This window comes from Scyliorhinus torazame, chromosome 11, assembly GCF_047496885.1.
Source record: "Scyliorhinus torazame isolate Kashiwa2021f chromosome 11, sScyTor2.1, whole genome shotgun sequence".
NCBI classification, from domain to species: domain Eukaryota; kingdom Metazoa; phylum Chordata; class Chondrichthyes; order Carcharhiniformes; family Scyliorhinidae; genus Scyliorhinus; species Scyliorhinus torazame.
In genome coordinates, this window is record NC_092717.1 from 176,893,396 (window position 1) to 176,914,132 (window position 20,737).

General features: G+C 45.7%; 2 protein-coding genes across 6 annotated transcripts in view; one reads left to right on the top strand and one right to left on the bottom strand.

Annotated features, from left to right (window-relative positions):
• nagpa (N-acetylglucosamine-1-phosphodiester alpha-N-acetylglucosaminidase) overlaps nucleotides 1–6,895 on the bottom strand; it is a 169,005-nt gene extending 162,110 nt beyond the window's left edge. For all 3 annotated transcript variants that reach the window (XM_072468071.1, XM_072468070.1, XM_072468069.1), the window contains exon 1: nucleotides 6,762–6,895. In XM_072468071.1, the coding sequence (XP_072324172.1) occupies nucleotides 6,762–6,871 (110 nt within the window). In that variant the 5' untranslated portion in view covers nucleotides 6,872–6,895. The remainder of the gene's footprint in view (nucleotides 1–6,761) is intronic.
• A 35-nt stretch (nucleotides 6,896–6,930) lies between these two features.
• Nucleotides 6,931–20,737, top strand: part of ndufaf6 (NADH:ubiquinone oxidoreductase complex assembly factor 6) — a 95,727-nt gene continuing 81,920 nt past the window's right edge. Inside the window, exon 1 of one of the 3 annotated variants that reach the window (XM_072468074.1) lies at nucleotides 6,931–7,032. Coding sequence is in view for 2 of the 3 variants with exons in the window: in XM_072468073.1 (XP_072324174.1) it covers nucleotides 7,190–7,347 (158 nt within the window). In the remaining variant the exon portion in view is untranslated. Of the gene's footprint in view, nucleotides 7,033–7,159; nucleotides 7,348–20,737 lie in introns of those variants that run through there. The other 2 variants (XM_072468073.1, XM_072468072.1) reach the window with 2 other exon arrangements.

Consider the following 20,737-nt stretch of genomic DNA (forward strand, 5'->3'; position numbering starts at 1 on the left):
AAATAAATTATTTACATTTCTACAATAAAGGTAAAGTCTCTATAGTCCCAGATGACCAGAGACTGTTTTCCCCTTTGAAGGGGAGAGCTGACTAGTGGTGATTTAACCTGAAGGTTACTCCACCTCAGGTGAGGGACAAGGTTGAGAAGGCGTGGCCTTCATGAATAACCTCTGCCGGTATGGGAATTCAACCTGCGCTGCTGGCCTTGCTCGGCATCACAAACCACTTGTCCAGCCAAATGAGCTAAACCGAGTGAGTTAAATCGGCCCCGGTTAATAATAAATTACTATTTCTATAATACATGTAAGCAGAGCAGATGAAGCATAAAATTACAAAGAAATATTAATAGATTAGTTGAATACGAAAAGCAATTTCAATGCAAGATCATCCATTTTGGTCCTAAAAAGGATAAATCCGAGTATCTTTTCATCAGTCTAAAGCTAGATATAGTGGAGGTCCATAGACTTAAAGGCTCATGTACATGGATCATGAAAACACCATGGATGCATACATAGAGAAAAAAAAAAAATGCTGAGCTTTATATCTAGAAGCCTAAAAAACAAGGTGATAATTTTGCCATCATTGTCCAGTCCTACCAGATCAAACTGAAGTACCCGTGTTCAATTCTGAGCATCACATCTTAGGATGGATATATTACAAGGAATGTGGTGCAGCTTTACCAGAACAACCAGATGCAAGGATTAAATTACAAACACAGGTTACACAAGTTTGGGGAGCTTTATTCCCTGGAATGTATACGGTTAAGGGGCGACTTAGTTGATGTTTTGATGTTAAGAAACTATTTCCACTGGTTGAGGGATCTAGCCGAAGCCAGATTTTTCAGGAAAGATTCAAGGAAAGAATCAATGATAGAAATTTACACAAACATTAGTTAGAACTTTGGTGAACTATCGATTAAATTTGAGATTGTTATATTTTTGTCAATTCATCTAATTAGAAGGGTACAAAGGTGGAACTATGGAGTTAAGCCGCAGGTCAGCCACAATTGTAGTAAGAGGCAATTTTTTTTTAAAACAGGAGGCCCACTCCGGTTTAAAAAAAAATTAATTTACAGGATATGGCTGCCGCCGACTAGATCGGCATTTATCAACCAACTCTCATTGCCCAGTCGAAGATGGCGGGGAGCTGTCTTCTTGAACCGTTGTGGTCCCCGAGATACAGGTATACCCAGTGCTGGTAGGGAAGGAATTCCAGGACTTATGACCCAGTGACCGTTAAAGGAACCGCAATATATTTCCAAGTTAGGATGGTGAGTGACTTGGAGGGTAACTTCAAGTGGTGGTGTTCCCAGGTATCTGCTGCTCGTCGTTCTAGATACTAGTGGTCAGGGGTGTTGGAAGGTGCTGCTTAAGGAACCTTGATGAGTTTCTGCATCGCACTTGGCAGATGGTACGCACGGCTGCCACTGTTCAGTGGTGGAGGGACTGAATATTTGTGGAAAGGGTAGCAATCAAGCAGGTGGCTGTGTCAGGATGGTGTGGAGCTTCTTGAAAGTTGTTGGAGCTGCAGACATCCAGGCAAGAGGAGTGTATTCCATTACACTTGTCAAGTGGTGAGATTCTCGCCTCAAGATTCCTAGCCTTTGATCTGCTCTGGTAGCCACAGTATTTATATGGCTAGTCCCGTTCAGTTTCTGGTCAATGGTAACCCCCAGGGTATTGATAGTGGGGGATTGAGGTATGGTAATGACATTGGCCACTCAAGGCCAAGGGGAGATGGTTAGATCCTCTTGTTGATGGTCATTGCCTGACACTTGTGTGGTGTGAATGTTACACGCCACTTGCCAGCCCAAGCCTGGACATTGTCCAGGTCATGCTGCAGCTGGACATGAACTGCTTCAGTGGAGTTATGAATGGTGCTGTACATTAGAATATCCCCACATCTGACCTGATGATGGAAGGACGGTCATTGATGAAGCAGCTGAAGATGGTTGGGCCTGAACACTAGCCCAAGGAACTCCTGCAGTGATGCCCTGGATTTTAGATGATGTGGAGATGCCGGCGTTGGACTGGGGTGAGCACAGTAAGAAGTCTTACAACACCAGGTTAAAGTCCAACAGGTTGGTTTTGAATCACTAGCTTTCAGAGCACTGTTCCCCGATTGACGCGCGATGTCCATTCATCCGTTGGCGCAGCGTCTGCATGGTCTCGCCAATGTACCACGCTTCGGGACATCCTTTCCTGCAGCGTGAGGTAGACAGCGTTGGCCGAGTCGCACGAGTATGTACCGCGTACCTGGTGGGTGGTGTTCTCACGTGTAATGGTGGTACCCATGTCGATGATCTGGCACGTCTTGCAGAGGTTGCCATGGCAGGGTGTGTGGTGTCGTGGTCGCTGTTCTGAAGGCTGGGTAGTTTGCTGCAAACAATGGTTTGTTTGAGGTTGTGCGGTTGTTTGAAGGCAAGTAGTGAAGACGAACATCTTTCCAAGGTTATCCCCACTTAAACCAGCTTGGCTAGGGGCGTAGCAACTTCTGGAGCACAAGTCTTCAGAACTATTGTCGGAATATTGTCAGGGCCCATAACCTCTGTAGTCCCTTCAACTATTTCTTGATATCAGGTGGAATGAATTGAATTGGCTGAAGACTGACACCTGTGATGCTGGGACCTCTGTAGGAGGCGGAGATGGATTACCCACTCGGCACTTTTGGCTGAAGATTGTTGCGAATGCTTCAACCTCATCTTTTGCTCAAATGTGGTGGGTTTCTCCATCTTGGAGGATGGGGATATTTGTTGAGCCTCCTCCTCCAGTGAGTTATTTAATTGTCAACCACCATTCACATCTGGATATGGCAGGACTGCAGAGCTGATATCTAATCTGCTGGTTGTGGGATTGCATAGCTCTGTATGCCTCTGCTCATGCTGTTTGGCTCACAAGTAGTCCTGTGTTGCAGCTTCCCTAGGTTGACAACTTGTTTTTAGGCATGCCTGGTATTGCTCCTGGCATGCACTCCTGCATTCTTCATTGAACCAGGGTGATCCCCAGCTTGGTGGTAGTGGAAGAGTGGGGATGTGCCGGGCCACAAGGTTACAGATCGTGTTTCTGTACAATTCTGCTGTTGATGGCTCACAGCACCTCATGGGTGCCCAGTCTGGAGTTGCTAGATCTGTTCAAAGTATTACGATCCCAGACCAAACGCCAACAGTGGCTAGGATACTGGACCAAAACCCCAGTATTTTAGTTTATTTTGTAAGACTGAGCAGAAAGAATACTTCACTCCTGGAGTAATTGCACAAATAGGAATTTGGTATTTTAAAACAAAACTTTAATAACACAATATTAAACTCTTTCACATCACACCTGAAGAGAGCTTAATAAAATAAATACAATATCCTTAATCCAGCTCTATTCCCAATTAAACAATAAGAAAAAACATACAACTCGCAATCCATCCTACATCCCAATGGCACAGATTAATACTTGCTTTCCAGATCAGATTTGGCTCCTATCAGAACCCCTGCAGACTCTGGCTGGATGTCTCCAAAAAGCTGTTTCAACTGGTTTGTTTACAGGTTTCGTTCCTCCTTGTTCTCAGACAAGTCTGCACTGCTTTAAATACTATCATATTTCAAAACTATCCTACCATGAGTCTACCGGTGCAGACTCGATGGGCCGAATGGCCTCCTTCTGCACTGTATGTTCTATGAGAGAGAAAACTTTCTTACTTGCGGACTCAAGTTAGTCAGATCAAAATTCAACACAAAAGCTTTCTCACAATGTCTGAAGGCCTTAGCTCCACCCAGCAATGACATTATTTCTCCAAGCTGAAAACAAATTAACTCTCCAGGCCGGAAATGCAGCAACTCCCCAGGGATTCCCCCTAGTCAAACAACAGTGCATTGGCGCAAGTGAAGGTCAATTTCACCTCTGGCTCCTAAAAGCTTTCTGGTCTTGCAAAACAAGATTCTTTAAAAAAAACATGATTACGGCAGTCAAACACTCAAACACAGGCTTTTAACCGTTAAATTGCCAAATGTTTATAACCCAACATGTCTAAAATCCTGCATTTATCACAAAATTCTAACCCATTCGGCATAGTGGTGGTGTCACACAATAATAAGTCTCCAGAAGGACTGTGCGGCGGTCACTCCTACCTATACTGTCATGGACAGATGCAACTGCGGCAGTAGGTTGGTGAGGGAGAGGTCAAGTAATGTTTTCCTCCCTTGTTGCTTCCCTCACCACCTGCTGCACTCCCAATCAAGCAGCTATGTCCTTTAGGACTTGGCCAGCTGTGTGTGGTGGTACTACTGAGCCACTCGGATATTGAAGTCCCCGAACCAGAGTACGATATGCACCCTTGCCACCCTGTGCTTCCTCCAAGTGGTGTTCAGCATGGAGACCTACTGATTCATCTGCTGAGGGACAGACGGTACACGGTAATCAGCAGGAGATTTCTTTGCCCATGTGTGATCTGATGCCATGAGACTTCATGCGGTCCAGAGACGATGTTCAGGACTCCCAGGGTAACTCCCTGCCGACTGTATACCACTGTGCCGCCACCTCTGCTGGGTCGGTCCTGTCAGTGAGACAGGACATAGCCAGGAACAGTGATGGTGGTGTCTGGGGCATTATGTAGAAGGTATGATTTTGTGAGTATGACTATCAGGCTGTTGCTTGACTAATCTGTGGAACAGCTCTCCCAATTTTGCCACAAGCCCCCAGACGCAAGGAGTGTGCAGGGTCAACAGGGTTTTCCATTGTAGTTTCCGGTGCCTAGGCCGATGCCAGGTCGTTCGCCCGGTTTTATTCCTTTGTAGCAGTAGTAGCAGTTGAACATAACTATGTAGCTTGTTCAGCCATTTCAGAAGACAACTGAGAGTCAGTCACATGTAGGCCAGACCAGGTAAGGACAGGTTTTTTTCTGTAAAAGGACATTAGTGAACCATATGGTTTTTACAACAATCTGCAACATTTTCAAGGCCATCATTAAGACTTTCAATTCCATATGTTTTATTGAGTTAAACTGCCACAATCTGCCATGGTGGAATTTGAACCCCGATCCCCAGAGGATTACCCTGGGTCTTTAGATTACTAGTCCAGCGACCATACCACTGCACCACCGCTTCCCTGTAAACTTCTGTTGCTATATTTTTATATCTGCAATGATTTTCACAACCGTAAAACATCCTAAGGCAGGGTTTTTCAAACTGCGGTTGCGACCCTGCGGGTGTGTGTTAGGAGGGTCGCAGAGCGACCGGCTTTTAAAATGGAGAATGCCGGCCGCGACAAGCTTTCAAATGGAACGATGCAGTCTTCTGGCCAGAAGCTTGGACAATGAGCAGGTCACGCACCCAGCACGTACACTAACATCACACACCCTGTAAATCTGTACTTTTGGTGTGAAATCAGAGAGGAGAAATTCTTCTATTATCTAGCTGCGAGTAAGCAAGGCAACAGACTGTGAAGAACTGAAGATGGATTGTTTTAAGCAAAGAAAAAACTGAAATCGGGAACAACGCAGTGTAAAGATGATTGCTTGAGATATGGCTTTGTTAATGCCGCAGATTCAAAACAGAATGCAAAGGCCCAGGTGAGTTATATGCATGGAATTACTAGCAAATGAAAGTTTAAAACCCTCAAAACTTCAAAGGCATTTGAAGACAACGCATGGCAAGTTCGAGGCCAAACCTCTTGATTTTTTTTATTTTTAAAAAGGATGCAGTGAGAACTTAAATCATCAGCTGAAGTCCTTAGCAGAAATGTAACATTGAACGACAAAGCAAGTGAGATTGTGAGAAACAAGATAGGTCACCTGTCACATTAAAGGTAAGCGAAAATGGTGGGTCCCGAGGCTGGCAGGCCTGGGTCCTGGAAAAAAAAGTTTGGAAAACATTTTCCTAATGTCAATTAGATACTTTTTAAGTATAGTCACTATTCTAAAAAGTATAGTCACTATTCTAACATATGCAAATACAGTAACCACTTGTCACATAGTATAGCCACACAGACAACAATTTAGTGACATTGGTCCTGATTACCAAGCCCCCCGCTCACCAGACATTATGCCTTAAGAACCAATCTTATCCCCAAACATACCAGAGAATAGCCACTAGCCAGCTAATATCCAATGAGCGAAAATGTGTCGGCTCTAACTAGACCTGCAACTAGTGGGAACTCCGCCCAGAAGAATAAACATGCCAGCTCATCATGATGTCCGGCCTTAAAATAAAATCAAGTGTAGGATCCAGTGGGAGAGATCATGTGTAATGCCTGTTCTTGTCAGCTTCGAACTAGTAGGTCTGTTTGGTGAGGACCATGAATTGGATTCAATATTTGGAACAAGCAGGGAGATGGATTTAGGGCATACCCTGTCCACGATGCGTATTGGCTTTGCAACTGAGAAAGGAATAAAACTAAAAAATAAATTAAAAATTAGATCCACCGGTGGGGTTTGAAGCTTTTAGTTGGGTATAACAGCATGTATCCAGTCTCTAGGTGTTACCTGCCAGTAACTGCTGTCCTGCGGTTTCCCCATTAGTTTTATCGTACCAACAAACCTGATGCCCCAAACCGTCCCAATGCTCAAATTCATCGCATCAGAGTTAAGTCGCCGTCTTTCCAATCTCCCTCCCACGTTCGCAAATTTAGGCGAGTTAGAGCTATCCCATCGGCAACTTCAGCCACAGTTGCGGCGCTGGGCACGGGTGCTGATCGTTTCACTTCACAAAAACTTAAAGCGATTCACAGGGATTTAACAGCACCAAAAAAAAAAAAGGGGGAAACGAAGAAGCACCTACCCGCTCGTCAACCCGCCGTCCTGGAAGAGCAACAGGACCCGGGTGGCCAGCTGCATGCACCAGCCGCGGACCGGGAGCCGCGCAAAAGAGCAGGGACCACCAACCGCCATCGCGCGCAGCCCGCTCACGTGATGCAACTGGGCTGTCGCCCCTCCCCCTTTTCTTCCCGCCAGTCAAAAATAATTCCGAAAAATCCCTAGAATAACTCGACAACCTAGCAACGATGTGTGCTGAAAGCAAACGGAAATTAGGCGTTCTTCCGGATAACCAAGTAATGGTTGGGAGAGATTTTTGAAATACATGTGGCTGTTTAAAATCGGTTGTTACCCGGAAGGAATGAGCGAGCGAGGGATGGTTTCGGGCGGGGGACTGTATTTGTTGATGCACTTCGCGGTGCTGGGAAGGTTGGCACATGCGCGGACTTCGCCATGGTCCTGGCTGCGGTTGCGTGTGCCCAGTCGGCGCGCGTTCTCAGGAACGCTCTGCTCATAAAGGGTCGCATCGGGCATGTGGTGGAGAAAGTGCGCGCGGCTAACACCGGGGCAATGACCCCCGGCCATCAACAGTACTGCTTACAGCTTGTCAGGTGAGCGACAAGGACAGCCGCAGTCCACACTATCTACAGTCACATTGCCCGCACCTGATGTCTGCCCTGACTGCAGCACTCACCCCACAGTTTGAATCAGTTGTATGTTTGCACCCGAGGTGTGTTACCCATTGGCATAAATGTGCAGCCTTGAACTGCACTGTCCAAACTGTTAAACGACCACCACCTACCTACCTACCGACTGTATGTTTAAACTCAACGGACTGTACAAATGGGGGCCAGATAGACATCTAAAAAAATACTGCCGTACTGCGAGCCGTCTCGCAGCCTGTGTGATTTACCATCCTAGTGTTTGAGGATGTTAATAGCAGAGGGAAGCAACCACAGGTTGCCAAAACCAAACAAAAGAATTTTGAATATAATGAGCCAAAAATGGGGTGCTTATGGGCCGCGGCGGGTGAGATTTGGATGGAATCCCTGGGTAGGACAGTGATCAATGCCGTATGTGCTCTACCCGAGCGTAGTTGACCGGGGGGGGGGTCCTCAGGCTGGGCGGAGACCAATGCCCTTTCTCCACTGCCTGAGCAACCGGCGAGAATGGGTACGAATGTGGTCATCGTGGGGGGTTGCTGTAAAGGTTCTACCGTCGAACCAGAAGAGCAGTTATGAACGGGGGTCTGGCAAGCTCTCAGCGGTTTCTGCCGATAAGCGTGCTGGCAAGTTTTCACAGGTTTCTGCCGACAAATATGGCGTGTGGCCGTGGAAGCGGTTTAAACTGAAACAAAGAACATTAGGCAAACATGCAACGAATATCGTGCAGGTTCCATCAGAAAGGACACCGTTTCTCCCAAGCGGTTCCTATTAAAACATCATCTGGACACCTCAGTTATCAGTTGCGAACAGGGTCGCAAAGGGGTTCTCGTTTTGGGAGTCAGACTCAATGTCATCATCTCCCGGATGCCACACTCGTGAATGGATGAGGTTTGCCAAAGCTGCATGGTGTGACTTAGGGTCCATCTCGTCGTTTCGGATGAGCCTGTATGAATTGTCACGGTGCCAAAAAATTGTATCAAATTCTGTGGGGGCGGAGTCGGGGTCGTCATCGTAGGGCGGTGGTCTTTGGTGAGGTTTGTCAAGGAATGTGGTCAGGAAGGGATCACTCGAATCGTGTTCAGATTTGCTGGGTGTGGGTCCTGTTGCATGGGGATAGTAGGGAGGCGTGCTGTGGTTATTGCCTGTGTCACAGTCGCTGTCGCTGCTGTCTGTGGGCGTTCCGGGGCGGAGTCTAGAGTTCGGGGGTGGAGTCGAGGGTGAGTCTGTGGATGGGTTGGACGTGTTGGGGGAGGGTAGGGATACGTTGGCTGTGGGCGGGGTGTGGTCTGCTGCCTCGAGCATGACGTGGTGTGCATAGTTAGACTGCGAGCCATATGCCTTGAGCTGGTTAATATGGAACCACGCAGTCTTCCCGTTGCGGTACTTCATTTTATACACGGAGGGGCTTACTTTATCCGCAACGGAGTACGGACCCGAATACTTGGGTGACAGGAACGTGCTGGGGTTGTAAATGGAGAGCATGACCTGCTGTCCTACATCAAACTCAGTCGCATGCACTGTCTTGTCGAAACAGGCCTTGCTCTGTTTCTTCCTGGTGCCGAATTTTACTGCGGCTGCTAGCTGAGCCGTTTTTACGTTCTCAACTAGTTGTTTCACTGCGTTCTCGTGTGTGAGGGCCGTGACTTCGGGGCTGGTCAAGTCAAGTCCTAATAAAAATTCTGTGCCTTTCATGGGTCGTCCGGTCATGAGAGTGTGTGGGGTGTATCCTGTGGATGTTGAAACGGTGTTACGTAAAAACATTATTGCAAAAGGGAGGACTGAATCCCAAGTGGAGCTGTTTTGTTGGACCATTTTTCTGAGGGTTGCCTTTAGGGTCCGATTCATTCGCTCCACGATACCACTGGACTGGGGGTGGTATGCGATGTGGAATTTTTGGGTAATGCCAAATATCGTGAGGACGTTTTTCATGACACGTCCCGTAAAATGGGAACCTTGGTCGGATTCAATGCTGCGGGGGAGTCCCCATCTCGTAAAGATGTGGTGGGTTAAAATCTTTGCTGTAGTCTTTGCCGTATTTGTCCTAGATGGGAATGCTTCTACCCATTTCGTAAATGTGTCTATCACAACTAACACGTACTTGTGACCATTCCTGCTAGGGGGCAATGGTCCTATAAAATCAATCTGGAGGTTAGTCCAGGGGCCATTAACGGGGCGGGTGTGGCTCAGCTGAGCTTTCTTTGCATATCTGTCCGGATTGTTTTTGGCACAGATAAGGCAATTTTCTACATAGTGCGTGACGTCTTCCTTTAAATTCGGCCACCAACAGAGCTGCCTGAGGTGGGCTGTAGTGGGGTCAATTCCCTGATGCCCATGGCTATCATGGAACAAACAAATAAGCTGATTCCTGTTCAGGAACCACATAAAGGGTGTCTTTTAGGATCACACCATCATGTGTGGTCAGTGCATTTTTAATCCTATCGTATAGGGCTGGAAAGTTTCCTTTTAAAATCTCCCTGAGATTACTATCTTGCTTCTGGGCCTGCACTAAATCCTCGATATTAGTCTGTGAGAACTGAACTGCATTCACTGGGGCGCTTTCGGGGGGGGTTCCAAAAATGTCCATGTCTGGAACCTGCTTTAGCCAGTGCGTCGGCTTTTAAATTTCCAGGTGGGGAGGAACGGTCGTGACTTCAAACTTTAAAGATACCAAAAATCCTGTCCTGTGCTTTGTCTAAAATATGTCGGAGCAATGGGGCTGAAGGAAGGGGTTTTCCGTCCGCGGAAACAAATCCTCTTGCTTTCCACAGGGGTAGGAATTCTGTGAGGCTGTTACAGACATAGAGGCTGTCCGAGTATATGTCTGCTGGGCTGGGGAAGGAATCTGGGTGATCTATGATGTACGCAATCGCTGCTAGTTCTGCCGCCTGTGCACCTAAGTGTCCTGGTAGTTTTAATAAGATTTCTTCTAGGGCGCGTCCGTGCGCATCCTCAACATAGATGCCGCATCCTGTAATGCGCTTCCCGTCTAATACAGTGGAAGAACCATCCACATATATTCTCAAAGGTGCGCACGTGTCTGTGTGCTGGGGGCTCTGGGGTGAACTACCTATCTTTCTGGGGGGTGTTTTTGCGATAAAGGGGCCTGTGTTGTGGTGCGGTGAGATGATTTCACATTCGTGGGGGGTGCCTGGGTACAGAAGGTTGTCGGCTAGGAAAGTGTGGGTCTTGGTCCTTTTAACAGTGATGTCCCGTCCCTGCAAAAGTAGGGTCCATCTGGCTGCTCTGATCTGGCTTACTGTACCGTCCTTAAGTCATCCGTCTAGTAAAAGTTGGGTGGGGGTGTGTTCAGTGAGGATTGTGATGGGGTTTAGTCCGGTGATGTGTGAAAAATATTGGACTTCCCAGAAAACTGCGAGCAGGTGCCTTTCACAGGCCGAAAATCCCTGCTCCACTGGATCTAAAACTCTGGAGTCGTAAGCCACGGGTCTTAACTGTTCGTGCCGTTTCTGGAGGAGCACGGCCGAAAGGGTGCGGTCTGTGCTAGCTACCTCTATGATATAGGGGGAAAGCGGGTCTGGAACCTGTAAAGCAGGGGCTGCAATGAATGCGCACTTTAAAGTATCTATGGCATCTGTGTGCTGCGGAAGCCATTCCCAAGGGGCTCCTTTCTTTAGGAGTTCCGAGAGGGTTGCTGCTTTGGTGGCGAAACCGTCAATATGGTTTTGGCAGTAGCCAACCAGTCCTAAAAACGACCGGAGGGCTGAAACATTCTGGGGAAGGGGCAATTTGACAATCGAGTCAATTCTTTTATGCTCGATCTCACGTTTACCATGTGTGATTATCGTTCCCAAATATACCACTTTGTCTTTCAAAAGTTGGGCCTTTTTGGGGTTCACTTTGCAACCAATTTAAGGAGTTCGGCCAGAAGCTCGATGTGCTCTGCCTTGGTGTCTGTCTGCAGTAATAGGTCGTCCACATACTGGACCAGACATTCGGGGCGAGAAAATTTTGATAATCTATTTGCCAGCTGTCGGTGGAAAATGGAGGGGGAGTTGTGGAATCCTTGTGGAAGGCATGTCCACGTGTACTGCTGACCTTTAAAAGTGAAGGCAAATTTATACTGGCACGCTTTTGCCAATGGAATGGACCAGAATCCGTTACTGACGTCCAAAACCGTAAAATATCGTGAGTTGAGTCCCTGTTTGAGCATGGTCTCGGGACTCGTGGCTACCGTGGGTGCTGCTGCGGGGTGACTTTGTTGAGTTCCCGGTAATCGATGGTCAGTCGCCATGATCCATCGGGTTTTCTCACTGGCCAAATTGGGGCATTATTAGTAGAGGCTACCGATCTAAGTACGCCTTGATCTAATAAGCTATCAATAACCTTTGAGATTTCTCCCTCTGCCTCTTGGGGAAATCCGTATTGCTTCTGGGGTCTAGGGTCAGGTCCTATTATTTGAACCGAACCAGCCATCCTGCCACAGTCATGTTTATGACTTGCAAATGCGGTCCTGTTTTTCTGAAGGACTGCCCTAACCTGTTTGTCTGTGCTAATCGTGGTCGGGTCAAAGCAAAAATCGCCGACTGCGCTAATCTTGTTTGCATACTCACCTACTGTGAGTGTTGCGGGGGCTCTTGCTGACTTTGTCATTTTCCAGACACATTGATTTACTGGATCAAATGAAAGGTTGTGGGAGTTCATGAAATCAATGCCCAAAATGTGTTCTGCTGTGTGGTCCAGATCGACCAAAACTATGGGGTGTTTTGTGGTAATATTGCCAATTTGAATGGGTACAGGGGCTGTGATGTGTCCCTGTTGTGAGTGGCCTGTGAAGCCGCTGAGGGTGATTGTGGCTGTAGTGGGCCACGTGTCTTTTTGGAACATGGTGGAGGAATTAATTGTGGTGCGGGACCCTCCTGTGTCCCAGAGAGATTCGATGGGCTGACCCCGTATTTTCGCTGCAACGACTGGTCGGCCGGACCTATCCCAAAGGGTGTCGCAGACCCAACTGGGGGAGCCCGAACGCCGTCAGTCAGTTCCGTTCAGGTCTGTCTGTTCTGAACGGGCGCTCACACCATGTATGGGCTTTGTCCTGTTACTATTCAGAGTGCCTGCCTGCTGGGCTCTCTGTGGTTTTCGTGGGGCATTGCATTCTCGTGCAAAGTGACCTAATTGTCCACAGTTGTAACACTCCTGTGGTTTCTGTGGGGAGCTGTTTCTGCCTTTGTTCACCCATGCGGGCTTTTGGTGCGCTTTCACTGCTTGGATATCTGCCTCTGCCTGCTGTTCTTCGAGTTTCCTAATCGCTGGTTTGTTTTGGACAGATTGCTCCCAGGAGCGGGACAACCTTTTTAAAACCAATTTTTCGTTGTGCGCTTCTTCCGAGGGTTCATAATTGGTTCAGGCTTTTTGTCCTGCCTCTGTGGCATGGGAGATAAGGGTGCGGGTCCATTTGGTCATGTTGTCTTGGGACAAATGGGCGCGTTCTAAGTTGCCGAAAACGGCTGTAAAATGGATCCACAGGCGTCCAGCAAACGCTGTGGGGTGTTCGGTTTTCTTCTGCCTGCACTTATTCAGGCCTTCTACTGGGTCACCACTGTTGTAACTGATCGTATCTATTATCGCCGTGTGCATCTCTGCAAGGGTGCCTCTTCCTACATTCTGTGGGTCGGGAAGGGCTGCTACGACCGAAGGGTCTAAGCTTACAAAGGTGAGCTTCACTTGCTCACGCTCATTCCTGGCCGTACATGGTCGCCTGCTGCTTCACTCTAGCAAAGAAGTGGTGGGGGCCTGAGGTGGGGAGGAACGGTGTGATCTTTTCATACGCGTCCCGTAATTGGGTCACGGTTAAGGGGGTGGTGTAAAGGAATTCTGCATCTCCTTCTGATGTGACTGTGCGGTGGGTGGTTACTGGATTCATAGGTGCCTGATCTATCTGCTCTGTGGGGGGTTGGGGTGCTTTTCTCTTTTGGGGCTTTACTTGCGCACATGTTCCCTGAACATACCTATGCGCGGTTTCGTTTAATTCTTGCCAATCAGGGCCGTCTTCCTCATCTAATTGGGATCCAAAGGTGCTCAGAAACCCATTTTGCACTGAAAGCAAAGACTGCAGTTCCGCAATCTGCTTTCTGCATTTCGCATGATCTAATGAGCTTTGTCTGTGCTCCGTGGTGGCAGCATGGAGTGCTCTTAACACTGCCTTTAGATCGCTGCACTGCCTTTGCAATGCCTCTACCTGTTTCTCTGTCTCTTCTCTTACCAGGACTGCACGTTGCGTGTCTTGATAGGCCTTATCGTACTGGGTTTGGAAACTGCTCAGATGCGCTAGACAAGACTGGTGTGCCCACTTGGCATCATCCACCTCTCCGTCCTTTGCTGCCAACTTCCTTCTTAATTCTATATTCTCTCTCTCAATCTCACTAACATCGACCTTGCTCATTCGATGTCTCTCTTCTATCTCTTTGCGGAGCGACCGAATGACCTGCTCTGTGCCTCGCAATTGTGCCAGACAGGACACGATTGCCATCGGCTTGCGAGCTTTTCCTCAGTTTTTCTTATGGATCTCTGACAGGTTCTCCCACCAAGTATGTCCTATACTCCCGGGTCCTGTTTCCTCATTATCACAGAATTCACTCCAAAGGGGCCATCCTTTCCCTTTCAGATATTTTCTGATCTCATCTTCCCAAACGGGACAGTGTCCTACTCTGCTGCTGGTTGCTGCGACCTCGAATTCCTGGGGGTTCATAAGGCGTTCCATTTCCTTCATTGCCATTTTCTCTATCTGAATGCTCTTTTAAAATTTGGAACGAGGGGTACTAAGGCAGTGCTGTAAACACGGGTACGGCGTTCGCTGCTTTCCGGAATACAAACTCCTGACAGTTTCTCGCAACAAAAATCTATCAGTTTTACCTTATAGCCCTGTTAGTTACGCATGCATTAACATTCTTCCGAATTATGAGGATTGATCAGAACTGCTTAAACACTTGTGGTTTTTCTGTTTCCAATTGGATTCTAATTCAAATTTTAGGTTCTCCCGGAGTGGTTAGGCCACTTCTAAATCGGGTCACACCAGAGTCGCCAGTAAATGTTGTTCACTTTGGTTGGCTCTTAATTCGCTGCTCGTTGTATCTTTACTTAATTTGCTCTGATTCTATAACCTTTGCTCTAGAGTCGGCAGGTATCTTTATGATACCGCCACGAGGTTCAAGTTCAAGTACTGATCAATAACCCAACACACCAATTAGTAAGATTCAAATCAAAACACATTTATTATACACAGTCAATCACTACTCATGCATAAAACTCTACTTACTGGACTATCTCTAACACTAAAAGGCCTATACTTGGCTTTGGAACTGGCCCACCAGGTCAGGGGAACAAATGGCCTTTTGTTCGATTCTGAGTCTGCAGGATTCAAAAGCTGGTATGGACTGGTAGCTATGAGCGCCTATCTCGTAGTGTGCGTTGACTGGAGACTTACTTGGTTGGTGCGGCAGCTAGGCAGGTCACTGTCAAGGGTTGGTTCGAGCTGCTGAGTGACCCTGCCAAGAAGGACGAATTGAACTTGGGGACTCTATAGTCCCCAGGGGCTTCACGCCGTTCGGGGCGGACCCCGTATCTGGTTCCAAGTGATTGGACTATGTTCCGATCACTTGGATCGATTTCTCCAATACTGGAGCCGTTCCCTGATCGCTGGGCGGTCCCTGAGTGTCCGTTGGCCTTCCTTTGTCTTGGCTCCTGCTGGCGCTGAGGAGTCTGGCTTGGCTTTATTCACCTTACGTGTTTCAATTGTTCCTGGGGATCGCTCATTAATATGCAGATGCTTGTTGGTTTCAGTGCTGTCTGGGTTTCTGCAAGTTCTAATACACAGGAGACTTTGCACCTGCTAGTTTTTCCTGGCTTAGCTGAATTTCCCTGCATTCTTTGCGGACCTCCATTTTAAGTCGGGAAGTGGCCAACCAAGGTGGCCACACCACATATACATCATGTATAGCCATTTTAGTACTTCCCAATCTACAAACTTGCCCATGTGATATCAATAACGCTTTCAGGTCAGTTTGTTTTTCCTCTGGGCAGTAACTTAACAGTTCATCACAATTTTTAAGAACATCCTTATTTTCCAATTTAATTTGAGGTATGTCAAATCCTCAGTCATCTGGATTTGGTTCGTCACTTTGAGTTAGAATCATTAAAATCTCCTTTTTCTCTCCTTCCCTTTCAAAGTACCTTTTAAGCATATTCACATGACACACTCGGTGAGTCCTCCTTCTATCAGGTGTTTTTACCACTTAATTCACCTCACTTAATTTCCTTTCAATCTGATACGGTCCACAAAACCTAGCTTTTAAAGGCTCCCCTACCACTGGTAACAACACTAAAACTTTATCCCCACTGGCAAAACTACGAACTTTGGATTCCTTGTCCGCTACCTGTTTCATCACACTTTGTGCAACTTTCATATGTTGTCTAGCCAATTCACCTGCTCTATTTAATCGTTCCCTAAAATTTGACACATAATCCAATAGTGTAATTTCTGATTTCTCACCCACCAATTTTTCTTTAATCAATTTAAGTGGTCCTCTTACCTCATGACCAAAAATTAGTTCAAAAGGCCTAAATTTGGTAGACTCATTAGGTGCATCCCTAATTGCAAACAATACGAATGGAATTCCTTTATCCCAATCCACTGGATAATCTTGACAATACTCCCTCAACATTGTCTTTAATGTCTGATGCCACCTTTCTAATGCTCCCCGCGAGTCTGGATGGTACGCACTTGATTTAAATTGTTTTATTCCTAAGCTATCCATAACTTATTTGAATAACTTAGAAGTAAAATTTGATCCTTGATCCGATTGAGTTTCTGTGGGTAGTCCATATATGGTAAAGAATTTAAGTAACTCCTCCATAATCCTTTTAGCTGTAATATTACGTACTGGAATGGCCTCTGGAAACCTGGTAGACACATCCATTATAGTCAAAAGATATTGATTCCCACTTTTTGTTTTAGGAAGCGGTCCGACACAATCAATTATGACCCTCGTAAAAGGTTCCTCAAATGCTGGAATGGGTATTAAGGGCGCTGGTTTTATCACTGCTTGAGGTTTCCCTATCACTTGACATGTGTGACATGATTGACAAAATTTAACTACATCTTTATGTAGTCCAGGCCAATAAAAATGTTTCTGGATTTTAGCTTGAGTTTTCCTTATTCCCAAATGACCTCCCACTGGTACCTCATGTGCAACTCGCAACGCCTCCTTTCTATACCCTACCGGCAATACTACTTGATGAACATTTGCCCACTTTTCATCTGCCTGCATATGTACAGGTCTCCATTTTCTCATCAAGACATAATTTTTACAGTAATAACACTCTGGTATACTCTCAGATTCTTCTTCCGTATATGCTTTCTGATATATCCGTTTTATTTCTACATCTTTCTGTTGTAACTCCGCCAATTTTCCTGAACTAAAAATATCCGCCTCATCCTCCACCTGTTCTTGTTCTTTTTCAACCATCTGATCAAAAATCGTTTCTGATAATTGCACTTCAACTTCATCTTCACTCTTTGATTTCTCCTCTTGTCTTAACCTGTGACTTTGCGACCTTGTTACTACACAATCCGGAAAAATCCCAGGATATGCGTCCTCCAACCCTTCAGTTGTCTGATTTTCCACTGGCTTATCAACCACAGTAGGCTTCACTCCCACCTGCGATCCAGCTATCTCATCACCCAAGATAAACTGTATTCCTGGACAAGATAGTTTATCTATTATTCCTACTACCACTTCACCACTCTTCACTGGACTTTCCAACCTTACCATATATAATGAAACGCTACTCCGCTCACCCTGAATTCCACATATCACCACCTTTTCTGGCAACATTCTTCCCAGACTACATATTCCTAATCTCTTACTATTAAAGATTGACTAGCCCCTGTATCTCTTAAAATTGTAACTTCCTTACCTGCTCCTCCTGATACACATGAGTAAACTTTACCCACACAAGTAAATTCTTTAAATACATTTGGCACCTTCTTAACAATTGCTTCTTGAACAGGCTGTACAATTGTTTGCACCTCCTTCACTTCCCTTGGGCTTTCCTTTACCACTCTTAACAAACCCCCATGTCTTATCCTGTTTTACCACATCAGCCTTCCCAGTGCTTTTCTTCAACCACCAACACTGACTTTACATGGCCTAGTTTATTACAGTGAAAACATTTGAAACCTTTCATTTCTTTTCCACCCTCCTGGATTTCTTTTTTAATCTGAGGTACACTCTCTTTATTGTCTCCCACCAGTTCACCTCACTTTTACCACTTGAGTATTTCTCATGTCCCCAGTTTCTATCCCTCACCGGCTGAAACTGATGTCGGAAACCAAACTTTGATTTATGAACTAATTCATAATCATCTGCTATTTCTGCTGCTAATCTCGCAGTTTTAACCCTCTGTTCTTCCACATGAGTTCTCACTACATCAGGAATTGAATTTTTAAACTCCTCCAAAAGTATAAGTTCTCTGAGAGCTTCATACGTTTGGTCTATTTTCAAAGCTCTTATCCACCTATCAAAATGACTCTGTTTGAGCCTTTCAAACTCCATGTATGTTTGACCAAATTCTTTCCTTAAATTTCTAAACCTTTGTCTGTAAGCTTCATGCACTAGCTCATATGCACTTAAGATGGATTTCTTCACCTCCTCATACGTTCCAGATACCTTCTCCGGTAGTGATGCAAACACTTCACTAGCCCTACCTACCAGCTTTGTTTGAATCAGTAATACCCACATGTCCTGTGGCCATTGCATTTGTTTAGCTACCTTCTCAAATGAAATGAAAAAGGCTTCTACCTCCTTCTCTTCAAACCTTGGCAATGCTTGGACATATTTAAATAGATCCTCACCACGTCTTCGACTATGACGCTCTGTCTCATTATCCTCATCTATCTCCTCCAACTGTACGTGTCCCTTTGCGTCTGCCAATTTTAGACTGATTTTCATGTTTCAGAGCCATTTTCCGAAGTTCAAACTCTCTCTCTTTTTCCCTTTCCTCTCTATCTCTTTGTTTGTTTCTTTCTTCTCTCTCCTTTCCTTTCTCCTCTCTATCTCTTTCTCTTTCTTATTCCGCTCTCTCTCTTTCGTATTCAAGCCGCTTTAATTCTTTCTCGTGTTCCATTTGTTTAATTTGCAACTGAATTTTTGCCATTTCCCATGAGTCAAACTCTATCTCAAGCAACGTTAAGTGCTTAACCACCGCCATAATTACCTCATCTTTTCGCATTTTGTCAGGTAATGTTAACTGCAATGTTTTTGCCAGACCCAACCGTCTGCTTTTCGTCTCTGTCCGTAAAGTACTGCGTGTGACAGTCTCCACCCCCAAAAACATCTGAGCCTCTGAAAGAGCCATTGTCCACAACACACTCCCCACTTAAACTAAAATACCACATCGGAAAAGCAACAATCCTTCACTGTCTTTAAGTTCACAAAAACCAATCCAATAGATAGACTTTTATCCCCCTCGAGCCCCCAATTGTTATGGGCGAGGCGTTTTCAGAACCCCAAAATGTATCATGGAGTTCAACAAACCTCCCCCTTTAATGCATTTGTTGCTTTTCCTAGCACACGGCTTGTTCCCTAGGTGTGGGATTACAATTATGGACACGTGGGTGTTTAAACACAAAACACTGTTTATTCCATGAACTTAACTTAACATCTTAAATAAACATTGGATCTCTTAACACCCCTTACTTCAAAGATATCTCCGAAAATATTACAACAGTAAGTAATTCCTCAAAATGTTCCTTCATACTTCCAAGAGACTTAACACCTTTAAACAGAATCACATCAGGTTAAAGGCTTTACTATTATGAGTTTAAATCACCCAAATGATCCAGAGATCACAGCAAATCCAGCTCACTGCAAAACACAGACACTCCCCAAGCTCTTTTCCTCCAAACTGCAGCTCTCTGGAAACACACAAGCTGCTTTTTCAAACTGAAACTTCAAAATGGCTGAACTGCTCAGCTCCACCCACTCTCTGACATCACTGTTTTCTTTAAGGTACATTGCTTAAACATCCATGTCTTAAAGGTACTCTCACATGACACTGGACTTCTTAGCCAGGCGAACCAGCCTCAGTGTTTACCCCATCAAACCTCTTTAGAAGCTTGTATGGTTCAATGCGATCACCTCTTATTTTTCTAAACTCCAGACAATATAGGTCCACAATGCGGAAAGATAGGGCAAAGAAACCCAAAGTTCTCTGGATGGCAACAAAATAGCGGGTAACATTAAACTAACAAAGGATGCAAATGACAGATGTCAGATGGATAATACAATTGCAAACAAGCCTGTCTATAGAAGGTGCAGAAGGGAAGTACAAAAACAAATAAGAGAAGAAAATAAAGAGCATGCAAAGAGATTGGCAGCTAACATAAAACAGGAATCCAAAAATTTCCTATAGTCTTATAAATGAGGAATGCAACAAAGATTTACCAGACGTGTTCAGGGAATTGAGGGACTGTCATATGAGGATAGATTAGGTGAACTGGGCCTGTATTCTCTGAGTTTTGAAGAATGAGCTGATCTCATTGAAACTTCACAACTTTGTTTTTAGCTTGGGCAGCACAGTGGTTAGCACTCCTGCCGCACAGCACCAGGTACCCGGGTTCATTTCCGGCCTTGCATGACTGTCTCTGTGGAGTTTGCACTTTCTCCCCGTGTCTATGTGGGTTTCCTCCGAGTGCTCCGGTTTCCTCCCACTGTCCAAAGATGTGTAGGTTAGGTCAATTGGCCATGCTAAATTGCCCCTTAGTGTCCAAAGATGTGTGGATTGGGTGGAGTTATGGTGATTGGGTGGGGGAGAGGACGTAGCCAGGGTGCTCTTTCAGAGGGCCAGTGCATACGCAATGGGCTGAATGGTCTCCTGCACTGTAGGAATTCTATGGAAACATGCAAAACCCTTCAAAGAATAGACAGGGTAGATGCAAGTAAGATGTTTCCCTTGGGGGCACAATTTCAAAATAAAGGGGAAGCCGTTTAGGACTAAGATGAGGAGAAATTTCTTTGCACAGGGTTGTGAGTCTTTGGAATACTCATACCCCAGAGGACTGTGGAAGCTCAGCCATTGAGGATGTTTCAGGTAGCGATTGATAGGTTATTGTTAATCAGAAATCTAACCGATTGTGGGGATAGTGTGTGTAAAAGGCATTGAAGTGTCCAAATCAGCCATGATCGTATTGAATGGTGGGGCAGTCTGAATGGCTTGCTATTGTCCCTATAAATGTTTCAGTAGCAGATAAGCTGAGGCCATGTTATAGATGGCTGTTGTTGAGGATGTGGGAACAAGACAGTCTTGGTGATGTTGTGGC